Raw genomic sequence first — 16,565 nt, forward strand, 5'->3', positions numbered from 1 at the left:
ATGGTTGAAATCTCCGTCAGACCATCCATCTTAGTTTTCCCATGCTTTCCCGAAACCGCTTGAGGCGAATTCCGGTATGGCTCCTCCGAAAAGGACGACCGATTTCCTTCCCCCTACTTCCAAACTCCAAGTTTGTATGTTTAGTCTCTAATGACGTAGCCATCGCCGTGACGTTGAAACCTGATATTCTTTCCCTTCTTAACATGACATTGTCGTCGGCGTGACGTCAACAATGGTAGTTCAAGTTAACGAACGACATTTCTTTCTGATATACTGGCCGTAAAAATAACGTACGTAGCGATGTAGACAATTTTGAGGTATCCACCTCCTTTGCTCTAAATACAGCGAATGTGTGTATGTGTATCAACAGTGAGGTATCGACGAAGCTGTTATTAGATGACTACCTTTCCTCATATTTTATAGTTCATTATCCTTTCATTGTTAATCGCTTATCTTGCAATAACAAGGGGAGGGAAAATAAGAGTGTAATGTAATAGTAATTAATAAACCCTTACTGTACCTGTCATTTATAACTTCTTCTCCTGCTTTTTTCACAGATTGTCAACGTGTCCTACTCATTCTTCGCCATCCTCCGTAATTTTAAAGAAGATTAGAAACTCTTCACTGTTTGCAAAGCTGTTCCCGAAAGTCACGAGTTTGCTGGTCATGCCACTGAGAATGCACTTTCTCTTTTTTAAATGACCATATGTCGTAGTGCTGATAATTGGAAGCATAAAATGAAAGATAACGTATTAGCACCTAAGCAGCCTACATTTAAGCGATAGTAGAATTGTACCATAACTATATATGACAGCTTGTATTATGTTTCACATATAAATACATCATTTAACCACATTGTATGATGACACAGTTCAGACTTAGTATCGTTTAAGTGATGAACATAAAAAAATGTTCTTGCTTCCCTCCTAACACACCGTGTAATTACATTCAAACCGTTTTCGATTCTAATTAAATCTATTAAAATTTCTTCATTCTCCATGTCCGTTGCAGTAGTATTTCTTACCTAGATACTGGGATACCGTAGTAAAAAAAGTGTATTATTAACCGAATGGTACAGTGGTTTCCTTTGTATTAGGTTAATTTGATAATACAGTGCAAATCATCGACCACTAACAATTCTTCCACGTAATCATGACACACGGAGGCAGACTCAATGGACATGGTACAAAATTACATTAAAATGAAATGGTTTCTCAGTACATTGATGAGGCTGGCTTCAGAGGGGATACCTGAGATGTTTGCTGTGACATATACACCTGGTTTTAAGAAAACACAATGCATTGACAGCAACATTTCTATTTGTTGAACAAATAATATGTGACGGAACATGCATATTGAACTCTTCCAATATTAAATCACGAGTAATACAATTTAATTCTGAGGTGAGTGAGTGAGACGACCGATTCAGCTCTTGCCGTTGAACACAGAGTCCTAAGCAAATTGGGGCAGCATTTATGGCTCTATTTAATTTGAACCAAAACAGTGCTAACTTCAGGTGCGTTCTGTATGTATATCGAGAGAAAATTTCGTATTAAAACAAGTACTACGTCAGTATGCATATCCATTGTACTACATGAAGTAACTTACCTGTGAATATGGGTAAATATGTGGTGTTAGTGAAGGATCATAACACAACTGCCTTTTTAGGGCGTACGACTTTATTGCTAGAAGCTTTCCACCCGAACAAACTCGCGTAGCGTCGTAAAGAAATATACATTACAACCGTAAGAACAAATAGCTTACAGCGTTATAATGAGCTCCGTATTTCATGATGAATGTTAATGCTTCTCAGTTCTAAAAACACATTCAGTCACGAGTTTCTATAAGATCACATACAAGCGCGGTAAACCTAAGGCCGTCAGATTGCTATGTCCTTTTGCCACATGCATTCAACTACATTTTAAAACTCCCTGACATATTTTATGTTGAATAATCAGGTTTCATCACTAGTATGTATCTACGAAGTATTACAGAGCGTGAGATAAGTATGCGTTTGTAACAATATAAAACTCAGTTTCAACAACTAAATATCCCAATTATTCCCAAAGTTCAACTACAGCAGCGAGACCATCTCCTAAATGTGCCATCCACTAGTTGTTACCAGGTCTCTCTCAACACGACCAACCCGTATTATAACATAAAAACACGTACCACACTCAAAGGCAACATAGACATATTCCATCGCAAATCTATGACTCCATTTATTGGTACAAAAATGAAAAGAGACAAGAGTACAACTCTCTTTAACCCGGATAGTAACAATCATGGAGGGACATATAATATAACGTTGACTGCTTGGTTTAATTCAAGTGATACACTGACGTGAAGTGACCGACACTAGTAAAGTAATCGACACTATCGAACTAATCAACGAAAAACTATTGTTTGCAATCATTGTACCCACTTTTCGAATAACCCCACATTTTCTGGAAAATTTCTTTGTTATTATGGGAAGTATCAGTGTAAAATGTCTCACTTAAAAGGAGAAGCCAAAGAAATAACTTCCCTGGACTAATTTGAAAAAAAAAAAATAGTAGCCTGCAGATCATAATACACAGTAGTTCCACTGAAAGAGACCTAGCTGGCCGGCCGCGGTGATCTAGCGGTTGTAGGCGCTCAGTCCGGAACCGCGCGACTGCTACGGTCGCAGGTTCGAATCCTGCCTCGGGCATGGATGTGTGTGATGTCCTTAGGTTAGTTAGGTTTAAGTAGTTCCAAGTTCTAGGGGACTGATGAGCACAGATGTTATGTACCATAGTGCTCAGAGCCATTTGAACCTGTTAATAGTACTGCAGACGTCTTTTAAAGAATAGTTAAGTATGTGTTTGCAACGCAGAGATTTCTCTGGTGTTTTCACTTATCAACTTATGTAGACAAATTATTTATTTATTTATTGCTGTTATACTGAAATGTCAATATAAGACGCTCTAGCTCTACAATTGAAGACATACATGAGCTTCGTGGATTAACACTATACCCAACACAAATGTCTCGTTTAAGGGCAACAGCTGTTCTTTCTGTTACAACTTTATCTGACTGCATTATACAATACGGTGTAACGTCACCACCGTTTAGAATAGGGAAAATTAGTTTAGTGCGATATTCTGAACACAAGTTACAGCCAGGTGCGGGCCAGCTTGCAGTGAGTTACGCATACCAGTCGTTGTAAAGGCATCTAGAGGACACAGGGGCGTAGAATTGCCGGAGAAGGGACACACAGCAGTTTTCATGGCGCAAGTCATAGGCAGAAGGGGCCCACTGGCCAACCTAGCATGTTATGCATACTTGACGTGAAGCGGAGTGCTTTGCAAAACAGAAGTGCACAGGCGAGTATAAATAGGTGCTGTTTATCTAAAGAGATTCATTCAAGTGTGCCAGCTCCACTAGACAGTATGGCATGTCACACCATCAGCTACACGCAGCAGCAGATGGAGCACCAGCATTCCAGTCCACAGCAGGTCGTTGGTTTGACCCCCTGAGGCCGAAGTGGGGTGCAGAGCCAGCCAGCCAGTGGCAGGCCACTCCATGGCTCACTATCACGGGCAGTCAACCTGACTTCCGACACACGCCGATGACAACTGGGGCGAGGGTCGCAGGCTCGGCAGTGGGTCTCGTAACGGTCAGCGGGCTGCTCGGCTGCTCCTTGGAGCGGCATAGAAGTAACGAGTATGGGGACAGCTGAGTCAGCAGGGACACAGACCACCAAGTCAGCTGTGGCATCCTGATGATGACGCAACTCCTCTGGAGTACAAGGCCGGCGTGACACAACATTGCATTACACGGGCCGAGGGGTGCTTCCTCAGCATTGTGGGTCCAGGTTATGCAGACCAAGAGAACAAGGGCAGTGTAGCTAAAAAATAACAATAAATCACTTGGGAAGTTCTTGCCGACTTTTAATACGGCACCTCCTGGCACCCATCCACTACAATGGCGTCAAGAACTGGAAGTTCGAGCAGACGAACGGATTTCAGAACAGTACTTATGCATTGGCATGACATTAGAGGTACAAGCAGTGGTCTTCTGTAGGAGGCCATGAATAAGTGCCCTGAGATGGTTCATTTTATTCCTCATTCCCTGAATTGTAGTTTGTTCTGCTGTACAAATAACACCACCTTTCAAGGAGGTGCACAATGTTCACAGTAAGAAAATGACATTCAAACATTACGATATTACTGAATAAGAGAATTTAAACGTCGTCACATGTATGGAATAAAGAGGAATATCTTTAACTTCATCCTTCTGCAACCTCCGACGTAGTTAAAGAATTTTCAATTTACTGACACATCTGATAATTTGAATGATTGGTCTGTATCCCAGATGCCTTTAAACTGGTGATATACTTGAGAATAGATGTGAAACCAGTCACTATTTTGATTTTTTCAATTGTTAATTGTTAATTGCTAATTGTTTAATAAAGGAAAAACCCATTTGTTATCCTGAAGAACCACTTTTAGATTTCATACTTTTACACCACTCAGTACAGCTGTTATTTCACAGTGCCACAACGAGGACAATATACACAAGATCAAATAGTTTTTAAGATAAAGACACGTACCAGAAGGAAAAGAACGACTCCAAACCAAATTCTTAGCAGAAAAGATATTCGAAATGTAAAAAAAAAATCTGTTACAAAAATATTTTTGTGTGCTTACGTTTAGTGCAAGTGTTGTTCATGTGAAGTTGTTATATTCTGTACTGAAAACCTGTGAATAAGAATCGAACAGATACACAGTTCCATTTCGAAACTCAGTACTGCTTATTCATCAGTATGAGTAATAAACGTTCATTACTGTTAATATACCCGTATAATCGTTTTTAAAATTTAAACAAAGTACACATCTTCAAGGAAGATAAAATTTTTGTCCTTCTTCCTTGACTTTCACTTGTGTGTTGGTGAAACGAGATCCACTGTGTTTTATTGCAGTAACATATCAATCTGTGAACCAAAGGGTGATTTTTTCCCGCATCATGATCTCCCCTCCCTCTCCCCCAGCCACGTAGCGCTCTGATGAAAATCACTGACTTTGCTGTGTGCAGTCAGTGGCTGGTTGGCATTGTTGTAATACTCGCCATTGTAGTGTTGTGCAGCTGGATGTTAACTGCGCGTAGCGTTGCGCAGTTGGAGGTGAGCCGCCAGCAGTGGTGGATGTGGGGACAGAGATGGCGGAGTTTTGAAATTTGTAAGACTGGATGTCATGAACTGCTATATACATTATGACTTTTGAACACTATTGAGGTAAATACATTGTTTGTTCTCCATGAAAATCTTTCATTTGCTAACTATGCCTATCAGTAGCTAGTGCCTTCCGTAGTTTGAATCTTTTATTTAGCTGGCAGTAGTGGCGCTCGCTGTATTGCAGTAGTTCGAGTAACGAAGATTTTTGTGAGGTAAGTGATTTGTGAAAGGTGTAGGTTAATGTTAGTCAGGGCCATTCTTTTGTAGGGATTATTGAAAGTCAGACTGCGTTGCGCTAAAAAAATATTGTGTGTCAGTTTAAGCAGTCATTTATAATTTTTCAAAGGGGAAGTTTCACAACAAATACGAAAACTTCTGTATCCTTATTATGTGTGACTCTGCACACAATGCCTGGCTTACGACTTCACTGTGTAGACGTGTCCCTTCGGTCTGTCACCCAGCCCAGCCTTCCGCTGGCACCAGTGCAGGTATAGCGGAGTTGTTCTGCCAGTGACATGCCTCGAGGAGGGGCTGCTCTGTTTGCCCTGTATGGCTGTGAGCCTGTCCGGCAAGATTTACTGAGGGATGGGCTCACCGCCAATAGCTTTCAACTCCCAACATGAGTTTCTATGAGCTAAGAATCATAAAAATACCAATACTGCTCAGGCCATTAAATTTCTAGAGTCTCGCTTGAGATGCGTCAAGTTATAATAAAACTTTTAATAATTTTCAGTTTACGAAAAATAGGTGAGAGGGTAACTTGTCCTCTCTCATGTCTTCAGTCGCAGCTGTAATTTATAATTGAATAAACATATCTTTACCATACATTTGAAAATTTCGCGAGAGTATAATGTACCGATAGCAGATTTCGTACCTGTTATGGGATAAATAAACGGTACCGCTTATATTTTGTTGCAGCTGCTATGATTTGGAGGAAACCAAATGTGATTTCTTGTACTGATTCTTGTGCCAGTAACATAAGAGGGGCGTCATGCAAATCAAAATACACAATTTACTATGCCTCTTCTCACCTACAAAGTGACTAAAAATAACTTGTATTCTGAAGTTAGTGAGTAACAATTGTAGCAAAATTCTCATTTTAATTAAACACATAATTAACATATGGCATCAAGCCGTCAAAGAATAAAAAAAGAATGACACACATTTTTTGCAGCCGATTTCAGTTGAAGAAAAAGGGGGAATTTATTGTGGAGCTACTGCACTACTGGACATTTCTATTCATATTTCCTGCTCCTGTTGGGTTTCTCAGAGGTGTGTGCCCACAGGACTCTTCACCGCGTAAGACAGCACACCATAAAGAGTACCAAGGACCGTATGTGCGGAATTGCTTGCCTCTTGCAAGTCTGATAGTGACAGTTTTTGTCGAACATCGTCACAAGTGGTGAAAGGTGGGTTCACAAGTTTCAACTGGAAGTAAAACGGCATTCCATGGACTGGCACCACACCACCTCTTCTATGGAGAGCAATATCAGGGGAATCTGAAGATTTTTTTTCTGTTTGATGTCCTCTCTCGTGGTGCAACGATCAACTCTGAAGTATATCATGCTACCTTCAGAAAATTGAAAGAGCGATTTCAGCTTCTACATCACTACAATAATTCGGAAGAAGGGTTCACTGGGGGCCGAACTGCCCAATAACCCTGGATTAGGTGTGGCGTGGCGGTGGGATGGGTGGAACGCTGTGGCCTGTTCTGGGATTGTGTACCACTGTCGTTTCTACGTCCCCAGTTCAATACGCAACAGTTAAAATAACGGAAAGCATTATACGACTATACCACGAGGTACCAGTCGTAATATGATCCTGAAGAATTAATTTCCAAGCCTGAAACACGTTCTGAATCAGATCATGATTTCAGGCTGGTGGCTTGTATCAATCTCTGTGTCTTCCCATAGCATACCCAGTGTTTCCTGCAGACGACAGGTCAGAGCTGTCAAGGATGCGTACATCCTCAGGCAGTTTTCTGTGTGAATGGCAGCGGGGAATCTTGCGTCCCTCACTTGGAATATTCTGTATATTGTGCTGTTCGTTACGGCACTCGAGAATCGTATTTTCCAGTAACCTTTCACCAGGTCGTCTAAACACAGATGCAAGCCTTGTCTCTGAACTAAGAATGCCATTCATTGTCCCTGTTGGATGTGGATGTACACGATACAGGTGTCTGTTGCCTGTGGTATGATGGTAAGCTACGCATAGAATCTCACGACTTCAATCAAGCTTCCAGCAATCTATTCTCGATGGTTCGAGCTGCCAGCATTCTTTGCTCGAATTTTAGATGTCGTCAGACAGTCGAACAATCCTACGATCTCCTGACACTGCACTGCGAAGGAACTCTAAATGCTCTTCACGACACACTTTCTGAGTCCCTCTCACCCCTACACATTCGGTAGGATACTCCATGCCTAAGGTGGCAATAAGTTGCACCTCTCAGAATGAGTTCTGATATCCACCATAGATGTTGCAATTTCGTTAGATGTATAGAACATCCATCATGTTTTCTCACCATTCCTTGTCGGTAGCAACAATTTTTCTGAACTGAAAATAAACTTCCATGAGGATGAAGTTTTAATCTAAAGGTATGAAAATTCTGGTGTATTACAATTACTGTGTGGGACACTGCAGACTGGTTAATGGATCATGGTCTTGAGGTCACATGTTGGATGTAAGAAACCTTCCTTCCCTTGCGGTTGTAATGAAAATACACTATAATTTCCTGTTGATTGTCCTGAGCTACATATGCAACAAGTTAATTGCAGCTGGCGCAAGGGATTTGCAAAGGTAGTCAAATAAACAGGTTGAGTCCGCTGACCCTACATATGAGTTTTATGCAACCCGTAATGCCTCAACTACCACAAGCAAGATTTTCATACTCTTTCCCTTGCTACAGACAGACTATTTGTTCTACAGACAAAATGAACAGCCCATATGTAGGGGCAGCTGAATCACTTCTGTATGCCTATATCCCGCGTCAGTAACTCTACCAAAAATGTTAGTAATGTATGTCTCATTTTCCAACAAAGTTTTGACAAATGCACGTTTTAAATGTGCTAGATTTGCAACTCAGGAATGCTAGTCTGAGTTTCAAGTATTTAATCAGCATTTTACACTTCTGTTAATATATTTATGTTGTTTTTAGATTTAATTCACCAGCTCCATCACTGAAAAATCGACTGTGGGTTAATGCGACTTGTAGCTGTCGCTCCATTTCACACATCTACCAAAACACTGTCAATCTGCGATCTTAGGTAGAGACTCGCTGTATCGTGGGTACGTGCCAAACTTCACCAGCCTGTCTCTTGGCTTTGTTCGGTCATCCTCGGAAGTACCCAGAACAGCATGACATCTCATTCTGAACTGACGTGCAGTATTATGCGGTCAGCACAACTCTCACTTTATCCTTCGCTGTTAGTTCGTGGTGGCGCAAAAAAAGTAGTCTAGCCTGCTACAGTCACAGTCCTCAAAATGAATGGGAATGACATTAGAGAGGTATGATAATTCTCAATCCGCGTAAGCGATAGTTACTGCATATTTGATATGAAACAACGTTACAATACCATTCACAAAGATTTTAAAGATTTAGTTGACAATGAGAGAGCAGAAAATGAAGATCGATAGACGGGATTTGCTGTTCTGCAAATCATGGAGCACTTTGTGCTGGATTTGCAGGCATGGAGCACATGAAGAAATTAATGGTATGAATAGCAAAATTTCTGGAGCCGGAGGCGTTGTTCCATTGTTAATTGCAACAGTTTTCTATGGAACGGTTGGAGAGAATGGAGACTTCATATATTACTACATTATACATTGGGACACGCCTGGAACGATATTTCGATTTTTAAAACTCGCTATTGTTAAATTTATATAGGAAAAAGCGAGCACGAAAGAAAATTAGAACATCCGGAATGGGTGGCAGACCGCATTTTAAATGGGTTTGACTGGACACTGCCAGTAGTAAGGCATTATTAGGTAACATATTTATGATTTGATGGAAATGCATGTAAAAAGAAAATAGCGTTGTAGAAGGGACACAATCTTAAAAAGACAGTAAAGTTTCCTACGTTCACTTACGTTAAAGAAAATGTGAGGTCTGAAGAACTCATTGTGGCCTTGATAGAATTGCAAGTAAGGTTTGGGACCTTTTGCCGTTTCACTTAAAAGCACCCCTGGCATCTGCAGAAGTGAGTGTTTGCTGTGAAAGTTAACGTTAAAACAGTCTAGGCAGTCTATTTTGGTTTCCACGGGTACAGTATACACATCCCGCTAATGAGGTTGCAAAAGTGTTACAATATTTCTATCAACAGGTGTGTGTTAAAAACGATGTTCACATTTTGGGACTAAATAAGTGACGATTATGCGGCAGCCTGAGTGCGAAAATCTGTGGAATTATCTGCCGATAATTTGTAACCAGATGAAAATTATTATTTTAATTGAAAATGAAACGCCTCCAGCTGTACTTAAGATTTCATATTTATTTCGCTACTAGTTTCGACGCTGCGTCAACGCCATCGTCTGGCCCTATGTATGACATACGTGGTATCCATACGACTTTCACACGCCTTCATTCAATATATCGACTCTCGATACTAAGCTGGCTGCTCCTTTGGCAATGGATCTTAGTCGATGAAGTTATCTGTTTACTATATTTGACCCAATGGTTTCAAATTCACACTAGTTACTGCCCGCCATCCATCTGGATCACGTATTGGTCTCACAGCGGACTTCTAGTACTCAGCCACACACAACTGATATCATCGAAGTGTACGGTGAGTTATCTGTAAAATGTTGCCTACATAGACGTCCCATAAGTAATAATAACGAAATACGATCGTTTCTCTATTCGTATACCGTGTGTTACTGTCACGTCACTTTCAAAATGACTTAGCTGCCTTGCAGGCTAGAAGTTCATGTGTTTCACGTTTGCTACGAATGTGGTTATGTAAACGACGTACTTATAAGGAACCCACTCCCCATATGTATGTACTGAACTTTACCGGATCATTTTCAATAGAATAACCGTGTACCTGATATATTATACAATAAGGCAGCATGGTATATTTTGACGCAGTAACGAATAGGAAACTACAATCCAATCTGTATAGTCAACTTATTTATTAAAGTATTTAGTTCCCTATTTTATGCATTTAGATGATTATGTAACTAGTGCTGGACGAACGGAACGTTAGACAAAGTGGGACTTTCACCTTCGGTACAGAGTCTGTTTCTATGCCTCCTGTTCCACTGCAGACGTTAACATGAACTTCAATTACACGTTGGTTAATAATACCGCCATGAGATTTTTTCATAGTGAACGCCATTGATCCCGAACGTTTTGCGTCCATACAAAGATCTGTATATTACATCACAGTTCCATACTAGTAGTGACTACAGGATCGTCAGATGTTTGCAGTATTGCAGTATGTTATTGGTAGTGACAGTAACGAAATCCTCACTTGAGAAAATAAGACTATATTTCTCCTACGGTTAAACAATGCAAGAGATTGTAGTTGTAGTTTCGTGATGAAATAATGATGCCGATGTGTTCTGTTCAATGATTATTGCACAGTAATAACGATTGTGTAATTGGACTCCTAATTCTTTGATCAGTTGGCGTCTTTGCAATTTTAACCATTACTTCTGGTAGCCTCTGACATAGAGTATAGGACATTAATGGCCGTAGTATGAACAGTAACTAAACCCTCCCTTTGAATGTGTTTCTTTGGTAATATACATTAATAATTTCATACATTTTTACAAATGTAGTGTTGTAATATGACTGACATTATTACTTCGATCACATAATTCATTATTGCGAGGTAAGTCCTTCTATTAACGGTTACCGATTGTCTGGTAACCAGTATACCAATCAGTAGGAAGGATTTTTATGGTTATCCGTCATATATATGGGAGTTTGGCACTAAATTGTGCCGAGTCTAGTATATTTGGATTGATTCCCCTGGTGTGATGATTTTTCCGTTTAGTAATGGTTACAGGACAAATAGTTCATGTTTCTGTACTCGTCTATTGTTGTTGACTTACGTCTAACCTTGACTAGATTACGTGTAACAATACGAGAGTTATACTTTGTATATCTTACTGTGTACTCTTCTTTAGTAATTAGTTATTAGAGTAACTACAAGTATTTTACATAAGTGACGACCTGTTCTAATTGACAACATCCTGTTCACATTTATTGGGACCATTCTTATGTGCTTGATCATTCTTTTATTAATGCAGGCCTATTTGAATTACATTATTTTAGATGTGGGTTACGGCCATAAATGAGGCACCGGCATTGGAATGGTACATTTTGGTGGTATGTTCGCTTACATTTCTCTCGTTGGAATGAGTAGATTCATAAACTGACTCATGTGTATTTATTGTACACCATTGACTAGTTTTTTATATATTAATTGCTAACAGTACCATCTTCCAGTTCCTCCCCACTTGCGTTTTCTCTCGCTATGAAAGATGTCTCAGTAAACCTATTTCACTTAGTTACTTTATAATGATGACGATACGGTGTTATGCAAACGTAGCTCTTTTACACCTTTCCCACCTCTCACTATTTATGAACAATGGAATCATATCTTACATATGTCTGATTAGCACTACATATTTTCCTTCCTGTAAATTAAATTGTGCACACAAAGAATGGTTTAGGGTACCATTATTCGTTTTGTAACAAAATTTTACTACTGTTTCATGCCTATATTTTTATCTCTAAGAGTAACGGTTTGTCACCCAGACTTATATATACCCCCCGTTCATTCAAATGCCTGGTATTGATTTGTAATAGAAATAACCGTGTATATATAACCTTATTTGTACTTTTTCATATCATATAAATTACTAATATCAAGGTAAACTGCATCTATCGAAATGTAACTACTTTTAATAAAGTCATCATTTATATAATATGGTTACAATATATTTATTTAGTACAATAGCTCATAGACTACTGATGTCTCAAATTGATTGTCTTATGTATCATGTGTTATATAGGGCCTAAAGATGGCGTTGACGTAACGTCGAAACTAGTAGCCAAACAAAGATGAAATATAATGTACAGCTGGTGGAGTTTCATTTCTAACAAAAATTGTACCAGCTGATGTCCCACCACCATCCAATTTAAATATGGATGTACGAAGATAAAAATTATGTCTAGCATGCAAGAAAAAGGGAAAAAAAAGAAATCAAACAATACTTAAAATTTGTTTTGCTTTTTATCTATGTTGTTAGGAAATGTAAAATATAAAACCAAATGGTATGTACTGCGACTGCACCGCCATTCAAATGCGGCGGTCAGACAGCATAGCGGAGCGATGGGGGAAACATGCCAGCCAGGTTGAGCGCTATGGTACTTGGGCCAGGACGCCGTTTGTGAGTCGAATTATTTGCCACCCTTGATGTAAACAATTCGGCTGGCATCACCTTCTATTAATGAGTTGATAATGAGGGATGTGATAAAGAAGCTACCAGAAATATATGTATTTTAAATACGATGGTATATGAAGGTCGTAACGTTTGGACACATGTAGTTTGATGCTGTTATTGGCTAAATATGTCTGCATTATAGCGAAACCAAAGTCTCATGCATCCAAATAGGGATAACCATTTAATTAACAAAAAGATCGGATCACATTTCATCAACATTTTGTTTTTGTTAAGCAGTGAACTTCTAACACACAACCCCATTTTTATGACCCGTCTTTACCACTTGCCACGCACGGAGATATCTGACGGAACTAAAATGCGAGTGGAACTAGGCCCTGCAACTTAAGGAGCTTCCAGATGAAGTCACGATTAGACATCAGAATAATACATGCCCTAAAATACTTCAGTGATAAGTGTAGCCTCTACTCTAGGACACAAAAACGACTGTTACCTGTACTAAATCTTTTTACTATAAATTCATCATAAACATTGGCTTCAAGTTCTTAGATGGTGATGTTGGAAAGTCCTCTGTAATTAAGAAGATCCTGACAGTTAATTTACAAATTAAATGAAATTAATCGTGATAAACATGAAAATATAACAAAAGTGTTCCTACATGAGAAAAAACCCACAGCATGACTTACAGTACAATGATCACCAAACAATTTACCATCCAAAATACTACATTCCCAACACTCAAATGTGCCGTATTGTCTATTCTATTTCAGCCGGTCAATAACGTATATTTACCGATACCTTAATTGACACATAGGCCCTATGAACAAACTCGTGATGCTAGATGGTTAGCATGGACACGAGGGAGCTATCTCCAACATAATTGAAGTGCGTTCACAAGCTAGTGACTCCCTTACTGAGCGCCTGAGCAGACGTGATATTTGCCGTGCTTTGTCGCGACTGCTGTGTATGGGAATGGCGAATGATGACGGTGGTTCATCGTCTCTGTTTGGACATGTAAACCTCAATATTATTTTGCCCTTGACTCTATCAGCAGTAGGAAAGTGGCCTGAGTTTTCGTGGGGCGAAAACTGTGTTTTCCCTAGCTAAACTATTGGCAGTGTCCACTCGCTTTGGCTTAGTGACACCTCTGCCCTCTTTCATTGTTCCGCAGAACATAACTAACTCGGATAGAAATCCGTAATATCCACTACGGAGACGTTATGAGATTTTCGAACCCCATGAATCCAAAGGTTCATTAAAAAGCTCTTCTAGACCGACAGAACAGGAAATGTTTCATTTACACACGGCTCTGGTCTAAAGAGACCTCCTCTTTCTTCTCACGGCCCCGATCTGTACATCTTTCTTGTTCCCCTCAATTCAACCATGTTCTTATCCCCTATCACAGTTCGTAGTGGCCAATGCTAATTGTGGTACTAATTGCGTCGTTTATTGGGCAATGAAGCTTGCGAAGTTTATTGGGGATGGAAACTATTTTCCTTCTGGCCTATAGCGCTCTTGTACTGCCAGACTTCGCCTATACACGAGCTGTCCACATGCAACCTCGTGTTCTCCACGCCATCATAATATGATATCAGAGTATTTGTTAAAAATATATGTGCTTTCCACTGTGGCCTGTTTTCTGTTTGAAAAAAAAAAAACCATGGTGACAATTGCAGACACACATATAAACCTGTGGGTGTACGGCTTTATCAAAAAATGAAAAAAGGAATATGGGTTTCATAAAAATAGTAAAATATTAATGCACTCACTTGTAAGTAGAACAATATAGTCTACATACATGTACATCAATTCAAAATATTCAGTCTATTCAAAAAAGGAACACCAAACTTTATTCCTATCCCTCATAAAATGCACTAGTTTTCGTCATGTCATTCATTTAAAAGTAATTTACTGAAAAGTTCTCTGGATTTTTTTTTGTTAACACAGCTTGAAAATATTTTGTATAACGTTTGTATTTAATGGTACATTTTTTTTCATGTTGATAGAGTAGTGCTCTTCTCGTTTCAGATTTGGTGCCTTATAGATGAAGAAATTGGGAATCAACACAGAATGAGTGATATAAGAGAGTGTGGCATTGTAGTTAGTCTCCTGACACGTCCAAAAACTATATCAACTCTGTTCACTATTCGTGTACGTGGTAAATGACTTGTTGATATATAATTGTATTATCGATCTCTGGATGCTGCTGTACTCAGGAATGTAGGGAAAGAAAGTAGTTTTGAGTTCCAGTTAATAATTTATAGATTCTGTTACCTGGTTTGATATTAATAAGTTCCTAAGGATGGAATGTGGGAAGGTATATTCTTCCTTCTTCTAGTCCATCTTCTTTCTTCTGTGTCTTCTACTATGACTCTTCTGTATTTGCTACTTCTTCTGCTCTTCTAGCTTGGGTCTTATTTTTTCATTGGGCCGGCATAAGATAAATAGAAATTTTAGGAATCTTGACTATTATTTCCCATGAATATCTGATGTGAGTCATTGAATGATGTAGTATGTGGTTACTATGTTTGTGTTATAAAGTAGCTTGCAGGAGACCTTTTTGCTTATGTGTCAGAGACGTGTTATAGACTTAAACTACCTTAGTGTTCCTGGAGACGCTAATTTTGTAGTAGCACTCCCATCATAGACTATGACTCTTATTGTGGCGATGAATTTCTTACTAACCTATGTAGATCTAGGCTGCCTCGTAGAACAGGTATTTTGCTGATAGGCACTTCTCCATTGCAATTACCATACCAGCAGCTGCATGCCACCTCATTCCATCTTCATTGATGAACATTCCTGGTAAGTTGTTCTGGAGTGTTCGCTCCTGCTATCTGCTGTCGAAATAGTAGGAGCTGTACTGCTTAATGCTTCTTATCTGACTCTGCCTTCTCTTCTCGTTGCTATACAGCCATCTCATCTGGGTCTTGACATTCAGGTTGCCCCCTGGATTGTCGGCCACTCGTCAGTTCATGTTGTGATCCTCGATGTCTACTCGTGTTAGAAATTTCTTTTTCTCTTTAAGCTATGATCAACTACTAACAGTTTTCACAGTTTCCCACAAAACATAATCACTTCCTTGTAAATCCATTTCGCTTTACAAATTTAAATTCGAAAATATTATTGTTCCTCAATTCTACCTAAATTTCCCCATCTTTTGAGAGAAATAGTTACAAGTGAAGGAAATGGTGATGTACTTTGCTTATCATTAGTATGTACATGAAGTTAGTATGTTTTAATCCTAAACCTTGTTAGTCTAATGCCAAGAAAATGAAAATGTCTCTGTCGTGTATTCTCTCCCTGGTTTGCCACTTGCACTCTTCTCTACTACCGAATCCTGTAACATAAATGTTCTCATCTGATTAACCTAAACGTATATAAATCTCTACTATTTCAGTCGTGGCTATCAGCTTATCCTGATACCTGCGCACTTACTGTATTGTTAATAACTGCATTTACTGGCTCTCCTGCATTTTTGATCTTATGCTCCTCTGCTCTCCATCATCAGCACTTTGAATCAGAACTTTTCTAATATCTACATAATAATCTCAAATCCTCTTCATATTAATTCAATATCCTTTGCCAATCAATGCAACTATAATTTACTCTCTTGGGTGATTTGTCAACAAAAAGTATGTTAAGGTCACGTCAAGTAGCAAATTAGCAACCCAACTGATCTTGGTCAAACATATGAACTTTGATGCTTATAGTTCTAATCATCATATGTCTTTAGGTGGGTTATGCGCTGCATTCCTAAGGATTTTCCGGTTTTTGGATTGACTAATTCCACAGCATTTGCATGTATAATTCTACAAATTTCTGCTGGACTCTTTTATGCAGAAAAGAACTTACAGTATTGCTGTTTTTATTTGTTAGATAAATAATGTTTTCTACAAAAACTTATTATTCTACTATAAACACTCATTTGGAAGCTGTTTTGTCTGCCATGGCCTTC

The 16,565-nt window shown here is 39.1% G+C and overlaps 1 protein-coding gene across 1 annotated transcript in view; it reads left to right on the forward strand.

The window, feature by feature from the left end:
- Window positions 1–763, forward strand: part of LOC126278827 (odorant receptor Or2-like) — a 66,356-nt gene extending 65,593 nt beyond the window's left edge. The window contains exon 6 of the mRNA XM_049979102.1: window positions 558–763. Within this exon, the coding sequence (XP_049835059.1) occupies window positions 558–614 (57 nt within the window). The 3' untranslated portion in view covers window positions 615–763. The remainder of the gene's footprint in view (window positions 1–557) is intronic.
- Window positions 764–16,565: the final 15,802 nt, after the last annotated feature.

Source organism: Schistocerca gregaria, chromosome 6 (assembly GCF_023897955.1).
Source record: "Schistocerca gregaria isolate iqSchGreg1 chromosome 6, iqSchGreg1.2, whole genome shotgun sequence".
NCBI lineage: Eukaryota > Metazoa > Arthropoda > Insecta > Orthoptera > Acrididae > Schistocerca > Schistocerca gregaria.